Source organism: Symphodus melops, assembly GCF_947650265.1.
Source record: "Symphodus melops genome assembly, chromosome: 12".
Taxonomy (NCBI): domain Eukaryota; kingdom Metazoa; phylum Chordata; class Actinopteri; order Labriformes; family Labridae; genus Symphodus; species Symphodus melops.
The window spans coordinates 15129853-15152020 of NC_136702.1; the positions used below are offsets into that span (position 1 = coordinate 15129853).

Genomic DNA, 22168 nt, shown 5'->3' on the forward strand with positions numbered 1-22168 from the left:
TGACAGTCGACACACTTTTCATCTTAAAACTTTGTTAATCTTAATTGTCCGTAGAAGATGCTCAATGCTTTATTTCAACTTTCACATCACACAAGAATTTCAAAACTAGATGTGCAAATAAATAAATACAAGCTGTGAAAACAAGTGGCCAATTCAAAGTCTGACCATCATAGATTGATACAAGAGAAGTAGGTGCTTTTAAATGCTTGTTACATTACTATCTTCCATACAAACTATGCATAACAACTGAGTGTACAGTCAACACAGCTGCTCTTCAGATGGTTAAGAGAGATAAACAAAAAAAACCATTTGAACCATTTAGCTCGTCAATCTTTGACTGTTTTTATTTAACCTGGTTATTCCTCCTCTTAATGAAAGAAAAAAAAACAATGAAAAACAAATATCACATACTACCAGGGATTAGTAATAAACACTTTTTCTTTTTGTCAACAACATTTACAAAATCACTGAAGAAAACAAGACATAGGCCTTTTTTTAAATATATATTTTTTAACCTAATTTGAATCTGCGGGAATCTCATATTTCATCATGAAAATCACAGGAAAGAACTTCAGTATGATGAGATGAGACCCGGACTTGAAAGGAACTTGTTGGAACTAGGCGGTCTGCATCTCCTCCTCTTCCTCTGCAGACTGGTAGTGTCGGTACTCTGCCTTCAGCTCCCAGGTGCTTTTGTGAGCGCCCTTGCTGTTGTAGGAACCAATTTCCCTCATGATCTCTTTCAGGTAGGTCTGGGAAAAACGGGAGGGGATTATAAAAAAACTCTGACGTAACACTTGACCATATTAAGACATCAACTTCTCTCATGTCGTCATTGTCTTGTCTCAACAGAGGGACAGATGAAGCTTCCTTTTGGAAGTATACATGTCGGCTCTTCTGGATGTTTCAAAGAGAAGATGGATGTTTTTTTCACTTCTGCCTGTAATAACAGGACTGACCTTATAACAGGGCCAGAAAAGCTTTTACCCCATTACTGCCTGTTAACCAGCTTCTCCGCTCTATGCTAAGCCAACCCTCTCCTGGCTTCACCAGTGCTGGCTGTAACATGAAAGTCAGGACATAGGAGCACTATTGTGAATGCTTCTTCCACCACTTCTGTCTAAATACATCTAAAAACATACGTACGTTTTTCACTCTATATATCTTTTTGCAATTTTTGCAATTTCATCTGTGCTGTATGTTTAACATGGAGCATATTTGACAATAAACAACCTTGAATCCTTTTTATAGATTTGGTTTAAAGTGTACATTAAAAAGTTTGAAAACAACTAAGAACGAGGGGGATACGCGAGCTAACACTTGACTTGAACATGAGTGTGCTGGTAAAAAATAGTGTCACGTACAGACGTGAAAAGACAAATTCATTTCTCACAATCATCAGGAGCTGGTGAGGTGGAGTCAGACTTTGTGTGAGACTATACTGTCCAACCACCACTTGGTGTCTCCGTTGAGCTGGTACAGTCATACATGCTGTGCCTGATGAATAACTGATGTGCTGCGAGACTTTTCATAATGGGCATTTCGGTTACTTCAGTTCAGTAGAATTGAGTGTTAGCCAAGTGCTTTAGGAGAGAAATGATGGCGTGGAGTGTATTGCGGCGTTTGACTCCTACTCAGCCAATGGTTATGCAATCAGATGCAATCAGAGGGAGAGGAGGACCTCAAGGTCTAATCAGCACCTACACAATGCTGTTCTCTGCGAACTGGAACGGATCCACAGCACTGTATCGATTTAACCAATGTTTGTGTGTGTGTGTTAGAGTGTATGTGTTCATGTGTGATGTTGGCCCAAATTTCTGGCACAAAAGATAGTGTGAACAGGCATGAACGTCAGTCTGTGGGCGATCTTTTCAAATTTAACAAAGGAAGGTGGATAGTGGGCAGGTGTATTGTTTTTTGGTCTTCCAGCTATATTGTGTGTGTGTGTGTGTGTGTGTGTGTGTGTGTGTGTGTGTGTGTGTGTGTGTGTGTGTGTGTGCTCATGTATGTGTGCTCCTGTGTCTGTGTGTGTGTGTGTGTGTGTGTGCGCGTGCTCATGTATGTGTGCTCCTGTGTGTGTGTGTGTGTGTGTGTGTGTGTGTATACAGGGTATATACAGCAATCCTTAAGTTAAATTGTACCTTTTTATGTCTTTTTTATAACCTTTGGATTTTTTTTTTTTTTAAACCATCACAAAACTGAGTTGTAAATCTTAATCAGTGACCTTTCTGACGTTTACGCAGTTCTATACATAAATAACATGATACACAACAGAACAGATTTATGTTTAGTGTATTGCCGATGTGACCAAAGTGCGTTAGCTCCCATCCAGGGTCCGAATTTCACTTTTTGACTCACCGGTCAAGAATGAAAAAATTCACCTGCCAAACATATTTTTTTACGGCAGAAATAACTAATTAGGTTTTTGTGTCACAAACACATCTGTTACAGTTCATTTGAATAAGAAAGCATTATGTTCTGTTGAATCAATCACAGATTAAAGTCACAGATTGGATCATTTTTTCAGATCAGGAAATTAAAAAATATATTTGCTGGCCCCCCACCCCCCCTCTGACTTGAACTACAATCCATTAGATCCACTGTCTTCTGAAATGAGCACCAAACAGAAAATCTACCTGCATTTGGTGCTTTGTGGGTGTTCATTTTGGACCCTGCTCCCATCCAGTTGACACAGATGGGTTTTTTAAACCGAACAATAAGCCTGCCGGTTATTCCCTACTACAGGCACGAGCCGGTCCTCAAACTGTCAGAAAATGAGCATGTAGTAAATAAAAAAAAAAAATAATAATAATTATTAAGTAGATACCCTTTTTTTTTTTTATTAATACCTCTATAACCACAAACGTGTGTGTGTGTGTGTGTGTGTGTGTGTGTGTGTGTGTGTGTGTGTGTGTGTGTGTGTGTGTGTGTGTGTGTGTGTGTGTGTGTGTAATGCTCACCACAGGCTGTCTGGTTATGTCCACTAAGTCCTTTATGTTGTAGTACTGGTGCTTCTCAAAGGCAGAGAAGAGCATGTCCAACACAACCTGCCGCTCAGCGCGCACCATCTTCCCCTCTGACTTCTTCTTCTTGTCATGCTCCAACTGAGAATTACACAGAATATGACACATTCTGAAAATATTAACAATATATCGAAACTTGAACTATATATATATATATATATGTTCTTTTTTTAAAGCCGCTGACTGATACATTTTTCACAAAGTGCACTTATTGTGCAGAGTATATTGGTATAAGGTGCTACTGCTGTACAGATTAGACTTTGATGTTGCTATCACAGAGAAATGTACAGAGATTTCCTGACTCTTAATCTGAACTAAATGTCGTATTCTTTAAGGTTTTCAACCTCTTTGTGACACAATATTTTAACTTTAAAGGGATACTTCACCCATTTACATGAGGCTGTGTATCATTAGAAACATGGTAGTAGTGCTGAATGGTCATGAGTAATGCAATATGACGCTTTTTGCATCACATGAAGAAAACTTTCAAGCAAAGAAAAACACATTTTTCTCGTCTCAGGGCAAAATGAGGGCTGGATTCATGACCATTCAACACTACTACCATGTTTCTAATGATACACAGCTTCATGCAAATGGGTGAAGTATCCCTTTAAATGAGTAGACATTAAGCCCTGATCCGGAACAATCCTGATGACATGACTGAAGGTCACCAGCCTTACACCAAGCAGTTACATTCATTTTAATTTATTTGATATTTCTTTTCAGAAATGTTGAACCTCTGGCCTGTAAAGACAGAACAGTGACATCACAGATCAGGAAATGACAGGAAACATTGAAGACATGCTCACATTGAAGTCGTGGTTGGCTACGGGCTTAAAGATGGTCGTGACTGCTCTCTCGAGCTGCTGTGAGACACGCTGAGGCTTGGTGGACTCTCTGATCTGCAACCTGAAACACACATTAAAAAGAGACAACGTGTGTTTAAGGTTTTCTTTCAGTCCAACTTTATCTCTCCAAGATATGTGCTCGTCTGCATGGAGGTAAGGAGAAACTTTATTGATCCCCCAACGGGGGAAAATTCATTGATAACCTCGGCCATATTCATCATAACACCGGTTGATTGCCCACACATAGGCTGACATTTTATTTGCACAATGGAATATTTTCGTACCGACACTAACAAGTTAAAAATGTTCAATACCAGGACAGCGAGTGCAGCACACAAGATCTCTATGATTGTTTACTTTCATTTTGCGCTTTACCATGCCCCAGACCTTTTTGTCCTATGATTGAACGATCTTTGCACACGTGGTTTTGTTGATGAATTCTGGGCCTCTTGCGAAAAGTGCAATGTGAAAATGAACTGCAAGGAGCTCGGTCACCAGGGAGGAGCTCGGAGTAGAGCCGCTACTCCCTCACATCGAGAGGAGTCAGTTGAGGTGGTTCAGGCATCTGGTCCGGATGCCTCCTTCCGGGCCATGTCACTCCGGGAGGAGGCCTCAGGGTCGACCCAGGACACGCTGGAGAGACTATGGGTGCATCCCAAGTGTCTTATTTGCACCGAGTGTCCTCCGAGTTGTCTCCTCCACTTGCGTCTTAGTCCCGCCCACCAGAGATGCACGGAGGAAACGAAGCCGAGGAGAGAGGACCGAGGAAATCAGCTTTAAGACACATGAGACGTCGTTGCCTCGACAGTGTCACATGACGCAACATCAGCTGATCACGTTCTATTAAACAGTTTGGACTGAACCTAGCCTGTATTTAGACAGTGAACTCTGTATTTTATAAACAGATATTTATGTGTCAGGATACTGAAAATGATTGATTAGAATCTAAATGATGAAACTTTGAGAAGATAAATAAGTGTGAATGTAAAACGGACTCCCTCTTCATCAAACTGTCATCCTCATCATCATCAGACATTCAAACAGTCTGAGGGATGATGAACAGAACATGAAGGATGTATTGATTTTATAGAAGTTATAGAGCTTCATATTTGGTTGTTAATCTTCATGTCTTTTTAATCGCAGCTCATCACAGAGCGACTCTTTACAAACTCACTGATGTTCATCAGATGTTTAAATGTCAGACGCTCCGTTTAGCGTCTTTTTAATGTCCGTCTCTTCTCCGATATTAAACTCTGCTCATGTTGAGAAGTTTCACTGAAGTCTGATCTTGTGCAGCGTCCAGTCAATGAGTGATATAAGAGAAGGGGGCGTGTCTGTCAGTGAAAAGACTTCCGTGAAGTCGGCTCTCGTGTCTCCTCGGTCATCGCTCCTCGGATCAGCCTCCTCTCTCCTCGATCCTCTCTCCTCCGTTCGCTATGAGAGCTTTGGGACGATCCTCAACATGGCGGCTTTGGAACTACTTCCGGTTCGGCCGAGGACCGAGGACCGAGGAGACTGCAAATAAGACACTTGGGATCCACCCTATGTCTCTCGGCTGGCTTGGGAACGCCTATGGTTTCCCGCTGGAAGAGCTGGAGTGAGGGAAGTCTGGGTATCTCTGCTTCAACTGCTGCCCCCGCGACCCGGCCCCGGATAAGCGGTAGAAAATGGATGGATGGATGTATTTGGTCTGGACCAAAGAAAGCGAACTAAACTGGTACTTTCATGGTTTGAGTGCACCCCAAAAATGCATTAAAAAAGAAAAACGGAAACATCACATGGTCATAAGTATTCAGACCCTTTGCTCAGTATTGAGTAGAAGCACCCTTTGAGCTAGTACAGCCATGAGTCTTCTTGGGAATGATGCAACAAGTTTTTTAAACCTGGGTTTGGGGATCCTCTCCAGTTCTGTCAGGTTGGATGGTGAACGTTGGTGGACAGCCATTTTCAGGTCTCTCCAGACATGCTCAATAGGGTTTAGGTCAGGGCTCTGGCTGGGCCAGCCAAGAATGGTCACAGAGTTGTTCCGAAGCCACTCATTTGTTATTTTAGCTGTGTGCTTAGGGTCATTGTCTTGTTGGAAGGTGAACCTTCGGCCCAGTCTGAGGACCTGAGCACTCTGGAAGAGGTTTTCTTCCAGGATATCTCTGTACATTAATCTTTCCTTCAATTGCAACCAGTCGTCCTGTCCCTGCAGCTGATAAGCCCCCCCATAGCATGATGCTGCCACCACGTTTCACTGTTGGGATTGTATTGGGCAGGTGATGAGCAGTGCCTGGTTTTCTACACGCTCACACGCGCGCGTGAAATTAACACCAAAAGTTCAATCTTGGTCTCATCAGACCAGAAAATCTTCTTTGCCATAGTCTGGGAGTTCTTCATGTGTTTTTGGCAAACTCTATGCAGGCTTTCATACGTCTTGCGTTGAGGGGAAGCAATGACTGGTGGAGGGCTGCAGTGATAGTTGACTTTGTGGAACTGTCTCCCATCTCCCAACTGCATCTCTAGAGCTCAGCCACAAGGTGATCTTTGGGTTCTTCTTTACCTCTCTCACCAAGCCTCTTCTCCCACGATTGCTCAGTTTGGCTGGACAGCCATGTTTAGGAAGAGTTCTGGTCGTCCCTAACTTCTTCCATTTAAGGATTATAGAGGCCACTGTGCTCTTAGGAACCTTGAGTGCTGCAGAAATTCTTTAGTAACCTTGGTGTGATCTGTGCCTTGCCACAATTCTGTCTCTGAGCTCCTTGGGCAGTTCTTTCGACCTCATGATTCTCATTTGCTCTGACATGCACTGTGAGCTGTAAGGTCTTATATAGACAGGTGTGTGCCTTTCCTAATCAAGTCCAATCAGTTTAATTAAACACAGCTGGACTCTAATGAAGGAGCAGAACCATCTCAAGGAGGATCAGAAGAAATGGATAGCATGTTAGTTAAATATGAGCGTCACAGCAAAGGGTCTGAATACTTATGACCATGTGATATTTCAGTTTTTCTTTTTTAATACATTAGCAAAAAATTCTACATTTCTGTTGTTTTTTCTGTCAAGATGGGGTGCTGAGTGTACATTAATGAGAAAATAAACTTTTTCGATTTTGACAAATGGCTGCAATGAAACAAAGAGGGAAAATTTTAAAGGGGTCTGAATCCTTTTCTGTAGATAACCTCAATTTGTCAAGAAACATTACTGTCCCTTTTGACATGAGTGATGGACAACTGCCGTCTGAATCTTCTAGACAATCTTCCTTTGAGCAACATGCTGTTGCTAGAACAAAAAAGGTTCAACAGCGGTTGTATTTTTTAAGTGAAATGCACTCTTTTAATGTTTCCTCTGAGATGATGATGACCCTGTTTTATTGACTCTGTTTTGCATTATCACTTGGTATGGTAATCTGGTGTGAGTCAATAAAAAACGATAAGGTAGCCTTATTAAAGTGAGAAGCAAGATTGCTGGGAGGAGTCAAGTTCAGCTGAGGGACGTCTACAGCAGGCAGGTGGTGAGAAAGGCGACTTCTCTACTGCAGAGGCCAGATCACCCTCTGTGTGCAGAGTTCAGTCTTCTTCCCTCAGACAGACGGTACAGGCTGTCTGTGGCGAGGACTAAAAGGCATCGGCTCTCATTTGTACCTGCGGCTCTTTGTCTGTTAAATTTTAAATTCGTGTTCATTGCACTTTGCACTTTCCCTTTTATCAGGATGCTGGATTATCTCTGCTGGGCTTTCAGGTTTTATTTAAATTGAATGTACATGGTGTTAGTGTCAGTTGGATTGTTTTTGGTTTCCTGCTGCAAAATAATTTCCCTGCGGAGACAATAAAGATACCTTTGACCCTTTCACCTTTAGAACCGAGTACACACACACACACACACACACACACACACACACACACACACACACACACACACACACACACACACACACACACACACACACACACACACACACACACACACACACACACACACACACACACACACACACACACACACACACACACACACACACACACACACACACACACACACACACACACACACACACAGAGGCACTGCCATGACGACATAATGTCCTCCACATCCTGCCTTGATGGAGGGACATTTGTCAGCTGCCTTCCCGATGGGAGCAGAGAGCCGAGTAAACGATTTCAAGTCAGACATAAAATACAGCAAGACAAATCTGAGTTCAGTATCTAAAACACGTCACTGTGCCACTCTGATAACTCCAAGGACCTCTCCCCCCAGACTATCAGCAACCTCCTGTCAAAGAACTAATCTCACTAAATTGTCTTTATGCAGACAAGCTGGAACATTTTTTCCAGTTATTTCCCTATTACGTGTTGTCCTCATTTGATGGCTGACACTCTCATACACTAGAGAACACTGTGTTGTGCATTTGCCTTGGGTTATATTGTTGCAGTGCATCTGCCATAGTGAGGCTGTTGCTATAGCAATGCCATCCACTAACTATCTGAACTAACGGATTCCAATAAAAAGGAGACAAAGGCAGAGTGGACTCGAGAGGTTTCTGTTTACACATTAACAGATGCAGTTTTTTCCCCCCTCTGTAAACTAACACACTTCTCTGCTCCAGCTGGAGTATATCCACAAAATGTGAATTTATGCAAGTTTATTCCGAATCTGTCCAAAACAGACGAGACGACGTCCTGTCTGTCTTTTACATGACTTTGTATAGTTCAGATATTTTACTCCATTAATTAAAAGAATTATCTTAATCGTTAAAGGTGCTATATGTAACTTTCAAATATGTTTTTTTTATTTGTATTTATTTGTAAAGGGACCATGTACAATATCAAACATAAATGTTGCCATTTGATGTATTGCACCAGAGTTAGCTTAGAGCTAGTTTACATCTGCAGTCCCTCGGTCACAATTAAAACATCACACACTAATACTAAATATAAAATATGTCTGCAACAAACAGAGCAGATTATCTAAACACACACATATGCAAACACACACTTAAATGTATCGATCAAGATCAGTGGTTACAGAATTAAGGGTCTTTGAGCAGATTTTTCAGTTTGTGTTTAAAGCTGCTGATTGAGTGACAGTTCTTTGTATCGTCTGGCAGGGCGTTCCACTGAGTCGATGCTTTCACACAGAAATCTGATCGCCCCAAAAGCAGAGCGACGAAAGGCTACACGACCAGCTCTTGTCGAAGATATTCTTGGAGATTTGATCGACTCCACTGAGCGAAAGTTAATAAATTGACGCGATGGCGGTGACGCCAAATCATTTACAAATTTTATACAAAAATTTGAAAAAAGCTTTAAGATTCTCAAAATTCTAAAGATTATTCTTCTCCAAAATCCTGCAACGATGATGTTGCATGGGACTTTTGAGGTTTGTTTGTACAGGGACTGCAGGGGTTTGGTACTGTGTTTGTCAAACAGCCTCATGATTGATATACAGCTACAAGTTACATGATTTTTTAAAATTATTATTATTAAATTATTCCGCGCTTGCACTCTCCCATTACTAAGTTATCACTCACCAATAAGCGAACATTTAACTGATGTGAAAAAGGAAATGTTCATTTTGCTCCGGTCCGATTTTCTACGAAAGCTCAAGCCTGTCATTTTATTTTTTACTCTGCTCCACTTACAGAAATCAACAGTACAAACTCATCACACTCCCCTGGTCTTCACCTGCACAGACAGAGGCCGCCTTCCACACACTTTTATCAATCCTAGGAGCTCTCACAGGCGGACAAACTTGTCACACAGTCCTGCGAGACTGTTGTTTGTAGGACGGAGAATGAGACGCACAGACTCCTTCACAGAGTATAACAGGTGTATGACAACTAACGTCCTCTGTAAACATTATGACAGTGTTTCAGGGGCAATGTTGATGCCGTATGAGCACGTATGACATATGATGAGCACATGCAGGAGAGCGAGCAACAGGGTTACTGGTGCAGTTCACCTGACTGCCATGCATCGCTACAAACTCAGTGCTTTTGAAAGTTACATTTAACACCTTTGAGGTTTTTTTTTTAACTTTAACGTGCAACAATTGTTGACCTTTTTATCAGTACGGACACTGAAAGTGTGATCACTATTTGATTTACTCTCTTTCAGCCGCCTTAGTGTTCCTTTTTTTCTTCTGTTTACAACATTCATTCCCTGTATTTAAAATACAAACAATCTTATTTTGCTATATCCCTTTTTTTTTTGCCAAAGAGAAATCTCCTATTTGAAGTTATTGCGTTTTTAAACGGAAGTTGGGACAGAACGGAACAAAGTTGACTCACTTCTTCAGCTTCATATAGTTGTCATTGACGACTGGTCTGCATTCAGCTCGGTGCACCACCATCCCCTCCAGACTGATTCCATCTAGAACAAAGACAGTGACTCAGCTGCTTAGTCATGATTCAGAAACATGACATGCATTCAATTTGATACAATTCAATCCTTTATTCAGTTCAACTCCACATTTTGTTTGAAAAACCCTTTTCTCATTGAACTGAAGGCCTCCAACAGAAACAGTAAACATGATTAGAAGCATGCTGTTTGTATTCCCAGTGTGATAAACAGTTCAAAATCCAAAATATGATTATGACTACACTAAGATGTTCCACATGTATAAAACTTACAGTCATAAGTAACTGAAAAACCACACATCATAAAAGTCCATTGTTTAATGTGATGATTAAAAGCCTGGATGTGAGTGTTGCAGTCACCCATATTCATGCACACTGCATTAGTCAGGCGTGCACATGTTCACAAAAGCCCAGAGAAGGTTCTACAAAGCCTGCTGAAGAGTCAAAGTTCAGCATAACTCTCTGGGTTCTGGGTGTGGAGCCAACATTAGTCACATGAAGCCATCAGTCGCTCCAAGTGAGGGTAGCAAGGATTGGACAAAGTGCCAGGATGACAGCCTCTCTGCAGCACTTCATGGCTGTTTACCAAACTGTCAAAGTTAAGTGTCACTCTACATGAAGTCACACTCACTACACCATACTTGTCTGTAAAAAAAAAAAAAAAAATGAAGAAGAAGCTAAGCACTCCTGAGGACCAACATGCAAAAAAAGGTGACACATTGCTGTTAAAATTAACATAAGTTTGATTTGTTTTTTTTATTTGAATCTTTACCATTGATAAAAAAAAGCCCTTTTTCCAGCCTTCAAACTAATAAACCTTTATATGTGACCAAAATATCTTTAAATATAAATTCAAGTTCGTCCAATATCATCTGCCAATTTAACCATTTCATGTGGCTATTGGTGTCTGTTAACTTTATCGCCAACATCATGATAGTATAAGTTGTATTCACCAGTCGGATCGCATTTCATTGTATCATACTGGCAGTTTTCTTGCTGGCTGTCACCAGCAGAGTGTGTTCAATGGATTACCAAAAGCCTGATCACTCTCCAGAGTGTCAAGCGGTCAAGCACATAAATGTATTCACAGTTACTTTTTCCAGTTGAGTAACTATCCAAATCTGTCTTAAATATCTTTTTCACAAGTCTTTGATAACTGTCTGTATTTTGAGGGATCAATAATAGATAATAGAAAGATATTGGGATCAGATTCCACTCCGTACCCCAGCCCTAATATCAGCCGCTAAATTCCAATATCAGTCAGGCCCTTATATGAAGGAATAATCTTGTTTCATGAGTAACACCCAGCTTAAGATCCACTTTTTCTACTCAGAGGACGCTGGATCTCATCAATGCCAGTCTACAACGCCAAGGATTCAGAGAACCTTTGAGTCGCGCCTCACCCTGCGCCCAAAGACACTCCGGGCCTGACACTCAACGTTGTGCAAACTTGATACCACCTTAAAAAAATATGCGGTCTGATCTACAAACAGCGTTCAGTGATGACTGCGCCTTTCATATGAGCAAAACAACACATTGTCCATTTAGTACCTTTGCCTTAATTATGCAATATTAAATATGCAATATGAGGTGTTTCTGTCCCAGCGTGCAAAATACTGGGAGGGGAAAAATGCAAAGAAGTTCAGTTAGTACACGTAATGTGATTTACACCAGATAAAAATTTACACAACAAAAATTGCGGTGATTGTGACGGTGTCTGAATTTAACACCTTCGAAAGGAGCGTGCTGATCCAGGAGCCCAGTGTTACACACAACAGGCTGCAGTTAGCAGAAGACATAGGCAAAATAAAAAAAGGCACTATTATTAAAAGAACTCCCCCAATACGTGTTAACAAGTTTCCAATGATAGAAAATGAATGGCATGCATTTATTTTTTATTTGCTTCATAATAGTAAACAAAGAGAAACACCTTGATTAAATTCATATAATTCAACATTCACAGCCTCTGCATCTAAAGAATTTCAACATCGACATTTTTGTCATCCCATTTCACTTTTTTCACCAACGTTATTTCAAACTGGGGATTTCCTTTTTCTCGTGCTGGACGTCTCTCCCCCAGCTCGTCCCGCCCGGTGCACTCTTCTCCCTATCACACTCGTCTCCTCCCTCTATAGCTGCTTGCTGTTACGCTGTTTGACGCTTCGATTGGGGGACCTCACCGCTGCTCCCCGTCTTGGATACTTCTTGTGAGGGCAACACAGCGCTGGGCCAGCTGTCTGGTGTGAAATAATGGCCTGAGTGCTGCGCCTGAGGACACAGCTTACACCTTATTGCGCAATGTACAGTATGACAATTCATTCAAAAGATGGACTTTTCTTGTAAGCCATGTTTCTTGTTATATTCAGATTTATCTGCTATAACTTAAAAATAACGTGCGTTTATTTGCCTCTTCCACTAACGCTCTGTATTTTGTGCTTGCAGTCATCCTGTTTTCCGTTCATCATCTCCGTGACTTAAACCAGTAGAACACCCAAAAGCCTGACCTTCCACAAAGTTTGCACCTGTTATCATTCACGTACATTTTCTTAGTAGATCACCCGCAAACTGCTCACCAACCAAACACACACTGAGCACACAATTTAGTACTCTGTAAATCAGGCCACACACACACACACAGCTCTTTAGCAATGCATCATCATTCAATTAGACAGAGTAGGCGACTCCCCGTGTGCACAACAAGCCTTATGAGTACTGCTTCCAATGATGCATTTTAAACTGCTGATTTAAAAAGAAGATGCTCAAAATGTTTTCAGCTTGAGCGTCTCATTTTTAACCTATAATCTATAATTAGCTAGGGGGCAATACAATGAAGGTACATATTACATGGAAGTCATTTACTCACGTCATGTCCTTGACATCATGCTTACATGTATGTTGCAGTACATTTAAAAATGTGCTTTATCTAAGTCGACGCTTATTCAACAGATACAGTTTCAGAAAAGGATATCAACTAAAAACATTCAGAGACGGAAACAGATTCTCAACAATAAAGACTACTTTAATAAACCATTACTTCTGACCCAACTATCATATTTGACATTTCAGAGCAGTTGTTGTGTACTACCAGAGACGTTTCTAAATACATGGTCCAAAGTTTAAAAGAAAAAAAAATTGTTAGAAAGAGATCAGAAAGCAACATTTCAGAAAAGAGCAAAATGATGAATATTCTGAGTATGACTAACAGTTTGTGAAGTGTCACTGTCCTTTACCAAAACTGATGAGGGGTAACTCCGTTGTTTGTCATTTAGTTGAATATTTGGTTATTATTTGGAACGCATTAGGCAGCTAATGCTCGGATCCACATAAGTTGATTAATATGAGGGCTTATTAACTTTTCTATCATTTACTTTTTTTTTCTCTCTCGAGTTAGGTTCCTGGTTGAGGATTATCCTCATGCTTCACTAGGTGTTGACAATCTGGAATATTCCTTGTCGGACCTTGGAATGAAAAAAAAAAACCCTCCACATTTTTCCATTTTCTTAATTACCAGCGAAAGAAAGATCGGAGGGGTAGTTGTTGAGAGTGGTCATATGAGGTACTTGAAAATATTCACTGTATTACTCATAGGTGACATCGGTCAGCTGGGCCTCTTTATTGAGAAACTGGTAGGCGTGCAGGCACAGAAGCTTGATATTATCTATGTATATCAAAATTCATAGATCTATTTGGCTAAATTCAAGACACTTGTTAACTATTGGCTCAGTATGCTGCAGGCAGAGGAACATACATTTGACAGTGCTGAAACAAAGTGGCTTGCTGATGGCAAAGTAAAAGCCTGAAAAAGTTCTAAACATAGCATATATTTGTACTATCTGGAGTGATTTCAGTTTTTCTCGAAGCTTAATTACATGGTAAAATTAACTGTCTGCAGCGATGTCTCGCTTCTGTGCTGGCACTCTCCCAGTTTCTTAGTAAAAGGGCCAAGCTGACAGCCATCACCTGTGAGTAACACGGTTACTATTTCATACCCGATCACAGCTGTCCTTTGATGTCAGCTGCTTCTGTGTTCTTTTTTTCAGTAACGACGTGATGCCTCTCCTGCTCCTCTCCAATCAGCATGAAGAGCCACTCTCATCAATTTCTTCTCCTGAATCAACTGAGGGAGAAATGGTGGAGTCCAGTTGGTGAGCGTTGGTGTTAAATTGGCGACAGCTTGGCCCTATTGTGCATTGTTGCATGGTTTGGCATTGGTTCTGTTAGGACACATGAAAGGTCCAAAGAGGTGATATATTTCACACTCATGAGTGAAGAAAAGCAGCAGAAAGAGATGCTCAAAGGGCAAACCGAGTTAAAAACTCTACAAGGAGCTGTGGGGGGCCACTAAAGGTGCCAAGGCTCTGTGAATCATCAGATTGATAGGACTAGGTGACAGGCGGAGGAGGCAGACAGGCTGTTGAATTCATATTAATATTTTCACAATTCTTATCGTCAGATGAGGAACCTCAGGTGCGAAAATGTGTAAAATTAGTGACTCCTCACGGACACTTGCCAGATCCCTCCCACATATCGACACTTCCCTCACTAACGTCTTTCCTTTGTGTCGTAGTCGGTCCCACTCAACACGTAGGGGACAAACGCAAAGGAAATATACGAGAAGTCATCGCTACCTCTCGATCGTCACCCAAAACAGCGTCAGTTTCTAAAACGCCTCTCCATCAGGTTTTTTTTTGATATGCCGAGGTTTTTCTCAATTAAAAAATAGAATGCATCTCTGCGGTGTTTGCCCAACTGAGCAAAAAAAAAAAAAAACACTTTCTATTCATTCATGATTTTTGTCTCCATTTATTTAAGTTGTGCTCGTTCTCTCACAAATTATTAATTCCATTTAGATTTTTCATCAAATCACAGGAAATAGTAGGTTGTGTTCCATTTCGGTCAGTACTAGTACGAAGCTGCAGAGTGGAGCTGATGTGAACTCCCCACAGTAAAGTCAACTACAGCTCCCACTCACTTTTAATAGAGTGTTGTGGGACCGTGCAGTTAGTTCAAGTTGTTCGTTGATCTCAGGGCAGGATGCTGGAGGTAGCCAGTAGCGTAGCGGTTACTGTGCACGGCCCATGTACGGAGGCTTTTGTCCCCCGACAGGCAGTCAGGGTTCGGATCTAAACTGTGCCTCCTTTCCTGCATCTCATCAACTGATCTCTTTCCCCGATTTCCAACTCTATCCAGCGTCCTATCTCGTCAATAAAAGGCTCAAAAATAAAATAAAAAAAGGACAGGGTGCTGCTGGAACATATCACCAAAAAACTTCCCCAAATATAAATTTACAGAAATGTCTACCAATTCAATGAATCCAAAATTGATTTATTAAATATCTTACTGACAATAAAAACCTTACACACCAAAAATGACTCAATGTTGGTACATTGCTGAACTTTTTTTTTTTTTTTTTTTTTTTAGTTTGACAAGTCTCTCTGTGGAATCTAAACAAACCTTAAAATGTTGCTCATGAGTTTAATACGAGAAAAAAAAAAAGTTAATTATGCTTGAATGCTAGGGGGCGCTACTCTGCCAGAGCGACTCCTGACACCTATTCTCCTATTTTCTTTCTTGCTAAACGATAACATGAGTGGTGGGTTTTTTTTAAACTACAGTTTAACAGAGCTACTTGTTGAAGGGCTATAAACGTCAGCATGGTGGATTTTGGCCAAAGCGGCTTTCAGATCTGTGTCGATCTCGGTGCCTTCAAGGTCTTGTACTGTAGATGCATGTACAAAACATCTCATCCTGCTCTCTTTGAACAGTCAAAAGAATCAGCATGGCAGCTTAGAGTCAGATGTAAATTAAATATAGAAATAATCTATTTTGTCTCGGATGGCGTCAAGGCTTTTGTAGATGATGAAGTGCCCCCCCCCACACACACCCCAATGTGTTTGCACCAATAAATCAAGACAAATTCATTGTATGCCGCAATAAAACTCAATTCTGATTGTGATTTGACATCTTTAAAAACCCTCTAAACTAGCTCGCTGGCTTAATTCAGTAAATGAAGAGTAATGGTTTTAATTAGCTCTGTCCATTAGGGAATTAACTGAACAGTTAAGACCTTTATCAAATCCTGCTGTTTACCACATTCTGAAGAACAGGAAAAAGTGGTTTGCAATAAATGGATTCACTTGAATGGCCTTCTGTACTTACAACAGATAATGAAATCTGATTGTGGAATAAGACAATCCAATGTGGACAACAATGGAGCTGGAACAAAAGCTTTCTAGCTTTAAAGCTTTTACTCTGTGCCCATAGGATCTTTTCAGGCTTTGTTCCATTTTTCAACAAGCTAGGACGGAGACATGGATATAATACACATTATCACCTGCATTTTTTTTTTTTTTTTAAAGAAGCCTTGATGTATTCAGTGTTAATCACAGCTGAAAAAAAAATGCAGGTGCAAACTGCCACGGTCACCATAGTAACCATCACATGCCACCTGACATCACGTGTCACGCAACATTCCATCGAGAGTGCATCTATCTTGAGGAAACAAACGCTTTCGCAGTGTACGCGTCACAGATCTCGCTAATGTTCATCTTTGCCACAAATGGATGCAATTATGTGCAATTATTTGCTGGAAAGTGCCGGAGCACTTGCCAACAACATGTCCAAAAAACACCCACACACAAGGAACATGTGCACACATGCACTCTTTGGCTATATAACGGCAACATCCAGACTGTGTTGTCACAGTCGAGTAAAAAGCTATTATTGGTCCGAAAGAAAAGGAGTTTTTTTCCCCTCATGCAACACGAGTCTTTATTTTACTCTGGCCAGCTTCAGCGGGAAGGGATGCTGAAGAAAGGAGAAACAACAAAGACACACATACAGTAAATTTGACAGATAACACCAGCATGGGGATGTGGATTGACCACAGCATGTGTATCTCAAGGCTTTCCATGTGTGGGAGGAACACTTAACAGAAATGGTCTTCTCTTCCATGTTGGCTTCTCTTTAAGACTCCTGAGTGCTAGATGGATGTTTTGGTCCACACCTAAAGCATAATATTCAGCATCCTACTTCTCCTACGCGCCCCATCCTGGACTCTACTACTGAATACAAACAACGCTTCTTACAAACACACTCTTTCTTGAGCAGCACATACAGCTGATCAGGTTCACTGTCTACGGCAGTTATTGCACCCATTATCCATCCAAAACAGTAGTTTCATCAAAAGATCCCTTGATAAATCTGTGAACCTTGTTAACCCTTTTAAAACAAACTTCAAAAGAAATCTTCAATCTGTCTCTGAACTCTAATCTGTGGACTGGAAACATAAATTAACTATTACGTGAAGCGGAGGCTATTTCTCGTTACATTCATCTTATTTCTTGTAGGAGGAGTGAAAGCGGTCGAGTAAAGAAAGGAGAGAAGGCGAGAGACAGATGCGAGGGTGAGGTGGTAACTTGTCCACCCCCTCACACTCATCTTCTCCGAGGCCCTTTTCCACAAAGCTCTGACCTTCCTAATGTTTAACACAACAAACAACCCGCCACCCACCAGTTCTCCATCCACCATCACTGTCTCTGGATAAACTCTCCCCTCCTCAAACTCTGCTTCCTCCGTATAGATGCCACGAGCACGTCGACCCTTCGGGTACAAGAGTTGGAGCAATAAATAGAAATGTCAAGTCGCCTCCTCCATCCGCATGCAACATTGGTGCTGCTCTTCTGTGTATGTTACACAAATGCAGCTCCACAGAGCAGAGATGTACCAACCTCACGCTCCATTCAGTACCCACAGAATAAAAGATCAAAGAATTGTTCACAAACACTAGATCTGATGAGATTCAGAAGCTGCTACTGTTACTGTGCCTCAGGCTACTAATGTGACCCGCTTCTCTTCAGAGATCAGTCACCAATAAGACTGGTTTGGGTGATTCATTGCTTCTCTGAAATAACACTGTCTTTGATTTTTGAGTCATGTGATAGAAGCAGGTTGACCCTTTTTGTTAGAATGCCAATAGTCATTTTGAAGGTTTGCAGCCGTTATACATGTTACAAAATGTTCAAAAAGACAGGTGGCCTTTTTCTTTTTTTTTTTGCTGTCAAGAAAATAAATATGTGTGGGGATGTGTAACGACAAGCACCAACGCTTCTGTCATTTTAAAAGCAACATGAACGACTCTTAAAACAAAAAACAACCAAAAAAAAATTGATGTTTTTTCCCCCCACTTCAACAACATCCTGGCACAGATGATGTGAGGAAAAACAGCCAATTTCTTTCATTGGTTGACGTACAGTATACAATGATGTCTTGTTTCCAAGAATATGATGTGAAACTAGTAACGCTGTCGGACAGGCACACTGGATGACCAAGCACAGGAGGAGAACGGTGATATTATAAAAATCTGTTTTTATTTCATGCCTCTGAAAAAAGGAATCAATCTGTGACAAAATTCTTTGATCCGTCTCCTCATTATTATAACATGGTCCTTATATCAGTCCCTCCGGAAAGGTTACATTCATATCTAATGAGAATGGCTGCCTTAAACTATCGGTCAAAAAGGCAAAAGAACAACTCTTCTATTTCTCCTTCACACACTCACACGTGGAAGATACAGATTTTTGTCAGTATATGATGGCTGCACTGAGGCATTAAGAGAGGGGGAGTAAAGTCCGTGATTAGATCTCAAAATATAATTTTCCATTAGCGCTCATCGGTAGCGAGCCCAGAGGCTTCCTCATTAAGGAAATGTAATGATTCCATTCATTAACTTTGAAGTGATTTCATGTCTGTAACTGCATACAGCCCACTCACTTAGATTTGCCTTCATTCATATGCAACAGATAGGCTTCAACCTGGCGCGCACACACACACACACACACACACACACACACACACACACACACACACACACACACACACACACACACACACACACACACACACACACACACACACACACACACACACACACACACACACACACACACACACACACACACACACACACACACACACACACACACACACACACACACACACACACACACACACACACACACACACTTTAGAAGTGGACTGGAAGCTGAAGGACAATTTTGGCAGCTTTTCAGGGGTTTTCCTGCAAATATTTAGAAAATGTTGCATAAAAAAAAAAATCCTTTTACATTTGTAACAGTTGCGTGTTAACAGGCTGGGGTTTTTGTGAAAAAGTCACAATATTAGAATTTTAAACTTTGATGTCATACAGTTAAAAAAATAAAATTAAAAAATCCTCTTTCGATATCAACAAACAAAAACATTTACTTCTTGGCAGCTACTTTTTTTTTTTTTTTTTTTAAACCTGTACACAATGCTTTTAGAGACCAAGTCGTTAAACACATACACATAGTTGACATCCTGTAACGGAAATGAAGGTATAATAAATTAAATTCCCCATAAACGATCGTTCATGTTTCACAAGAAGGTGGTGGTGGTGTCTTGGCAGAGAAGTTGCTCTCTAAATATTTTCTATTTTTTTTTTTTTAGAGTCTTTTGAACATTTCATGGCTGTTATTGTGCTGCGGTGTGAAGCTTCCTGACAAAGGGACTAGATGACATCTCTGTCTCTCTCCTCAGCTCTGCAAAAGACACAAACAGAATGTGTTCATCCTTATGAAGGACTTTACAAACATGATGTTTTGCGGCTGTATTCGGCCTTCAGATGACACAGAGGGCAGGATGCTGCCCTAGTTCGGATGCATTAGAAGCCTTTTGAGAGCAGTGTTTTTTAGAGCGTAACCACAGTTCATCAAAAGATCACCTTTGTGTCGGTTTAATAGCTTTGTTTTCTCCACTTCCTCTGCAGGTCACTACACTTCCCCTGCTCTCTGACATGGCGGCGCTGGCTTTGAAACTTAACTGTAGATCTGCTGCCCTTCAAAATCTCAAACATAAAAACAACAGATGTTAATTGATCAACCAATCAACATGTCGTTTTCCTGACTTTTTAGGATGCATCTATGATCCATGAATCTATTGAACCAACGAGCATGTTAAACGTTGTTTTCTCCTCATGGAGGATAGACCTGAGAGAGAACTTCCTTACAGCTGATAGTTGCATGTGTGCTACATCATGAGAACAACACTTTCTCAAGTTCATACAATAGAAGGAAGCCAATTTTATTGGAAATTTATCAAAATAAAGTCGCAAGAGAAGAAACTTAAACATGAGAGAGATTAAAATCAGTTTTTTGTCTCCAGTTTTTTTATAACTTTTTTTTTTAATAGATTTAACAAATAAGGAAATAGTTCCTCTTTTGGCACATCAGCATCACGTTGTCATAAGTCTCAGGAGCCTTGAAAGAAACCGAGGCTGAAGGAAGGATGAACCACACTGACTGGGAGGAAAAGGGGTTTTTTGGGGGGGTTTTTCTGCATTTTTGTGCAGGCGTACAGTTGCCTTTCTGATACAACCTTTCAGAATAAAACTCTTTACTATGGCGTAAATTCAATCAATTTAAAAATGTAATATCGTAAATTTACAATATAAATTTTTTTAAGACTTTATCCTTGTAAATCATACCTTAAATATTAGATATTATTTTTCAACGTTGCCCAAATACTCCATCTTAGATTTCTTTACACCTTCTAAATAAGTTGTTATTTTGAGGAAATTCTGAATTGCATTTTTTCGTGCCATAACACACCATGTTGACAAAATGAATAAAAGCATACATTACATATATTGTGAGGTCTGATCAGTTTTTTCAGATTAACTTGAGCCCCATCAAAGTCAAACTCTACAGTAAAAACACCTCTGTGATGAATAAAGCAAGAGACTGACAGCTCTGAGCTCATACAAGACCCTATTTTAAGTAGTTGCCATGCCAGCTTCACAGCAGTCAGTGACTACGTTACACACAAGCTCTCAGAACAGCTCGATGAATAATTCAACTCCGTTAAGGGAGATGGAGACTCCGTCTTCCAAGCAGCATTTTTTGGAAATTTCATTCAAAAGTCAATTTGACAAAGAGAGACAGCAGCTGTGGCGAACAGATTCTCACTGACTTTGACGATAACGATTGTCCTCCATGTGCCAGTTTTAATGAACAGGAGGCAGAAAGCAGGTCAAACCTCCCACAATCCTCTCTGCTGCATCTTGGCCTCGTTTGCAATTCCAATCGAGTGTTGTTGATGATGATATCACTAATCAGTTATGATTAGAAAATTGCCGTGGAGACAGAGAGAGAGAGCTCCTGGATCTTCTCCCAGATAAACACGCAGCAGACACATAAAGACGTTCAGTATTTCACAGCAGTTATCCGACTACTCCGCGCGTTAAAATTCCGTATTTTATCTCAAATTAACCTTCACTTAGTCTCAATGCAGGGCATCCTTCAGCTCAAAGCTCTGAGCAACAACTTGTTGCACAAATGTAACACGAAGATGTCGTTTTTCTTAAAGAGTTTTACAAAAGCGACCCCCACTTCACTTTCATTCAGTTTGTTGGGGAAATAAAGACGGAGATGACGTCCATTGTGTCGCACTATAATGACATCCTGAAAGAAGGATTTTCATCATCTCAGACAAGAAGAGCTCTTGAGAATAGAGCTGATCAAGAGGGGTTTGCTGCGGTCCTGGCTGAGTACGAAACATCCGTACATCTTACTGATCGTGAAAGGATAATAGATTGATGAAGCAATACAGTTAAAAATGAGTAAATGTAATTTAGAAAAGCAGACAAGTAATGAAAAGCAGTAAATGTAGCAGTAAACATTTAACTGTATAAAAACATGTCAAATATTTTAAATCCTCCTCCGCAGGTAAGAACTGGTGGGGAAAAAAATGAGAGGGAAGTAGCGGACACTACAGACTAAGTTATAGGATGCTGTGATGACAGTATTACCTTTTCTACCAATACTACGTGCAGCTGAAACTATAAACTAAAGAGTGGAGAAGAACTTAGTGACGAACAGAAAAGGTAACGCAGCTGTTTAACGTGCACAGACATCGTAAGTGG

General features: G+C 40.7%; 1 protein-coding gene across 1 annotated transcript in view; it reads right to left on the bottom strand.

Annotated features, from left to right (window-relative positions):
• Positions 1-317: 317 nt before the first annotated feature.
• LOC306833046 (general transcription factor IIF subunit 2-like) overlaps positions 318-22168 on the bottom strand; it is a 47109-nt gene continuing 25258 nt past the window's right edge. The window contains exons 5-8 of the mRNA XM_079358101.1: positions 10141-10222; positions 3833-3932; positions 2961-3104; positions 318-752 (exon numbers count right to left, since the gene is read on the bottom strand). Of these exons, the coding sequence (XP_079214227.1) occupies positions 618-752; positions 2961-3104; positions 3833-3932; positions 10141-10222 (461 nt within the window). The 3' untranslated portion in view covers positions 318-617. The remainder of the gene's footprint in view (positions 753-2960; positions 3105-3832; positions 3933-10140; positions 10223-22168) is intronic.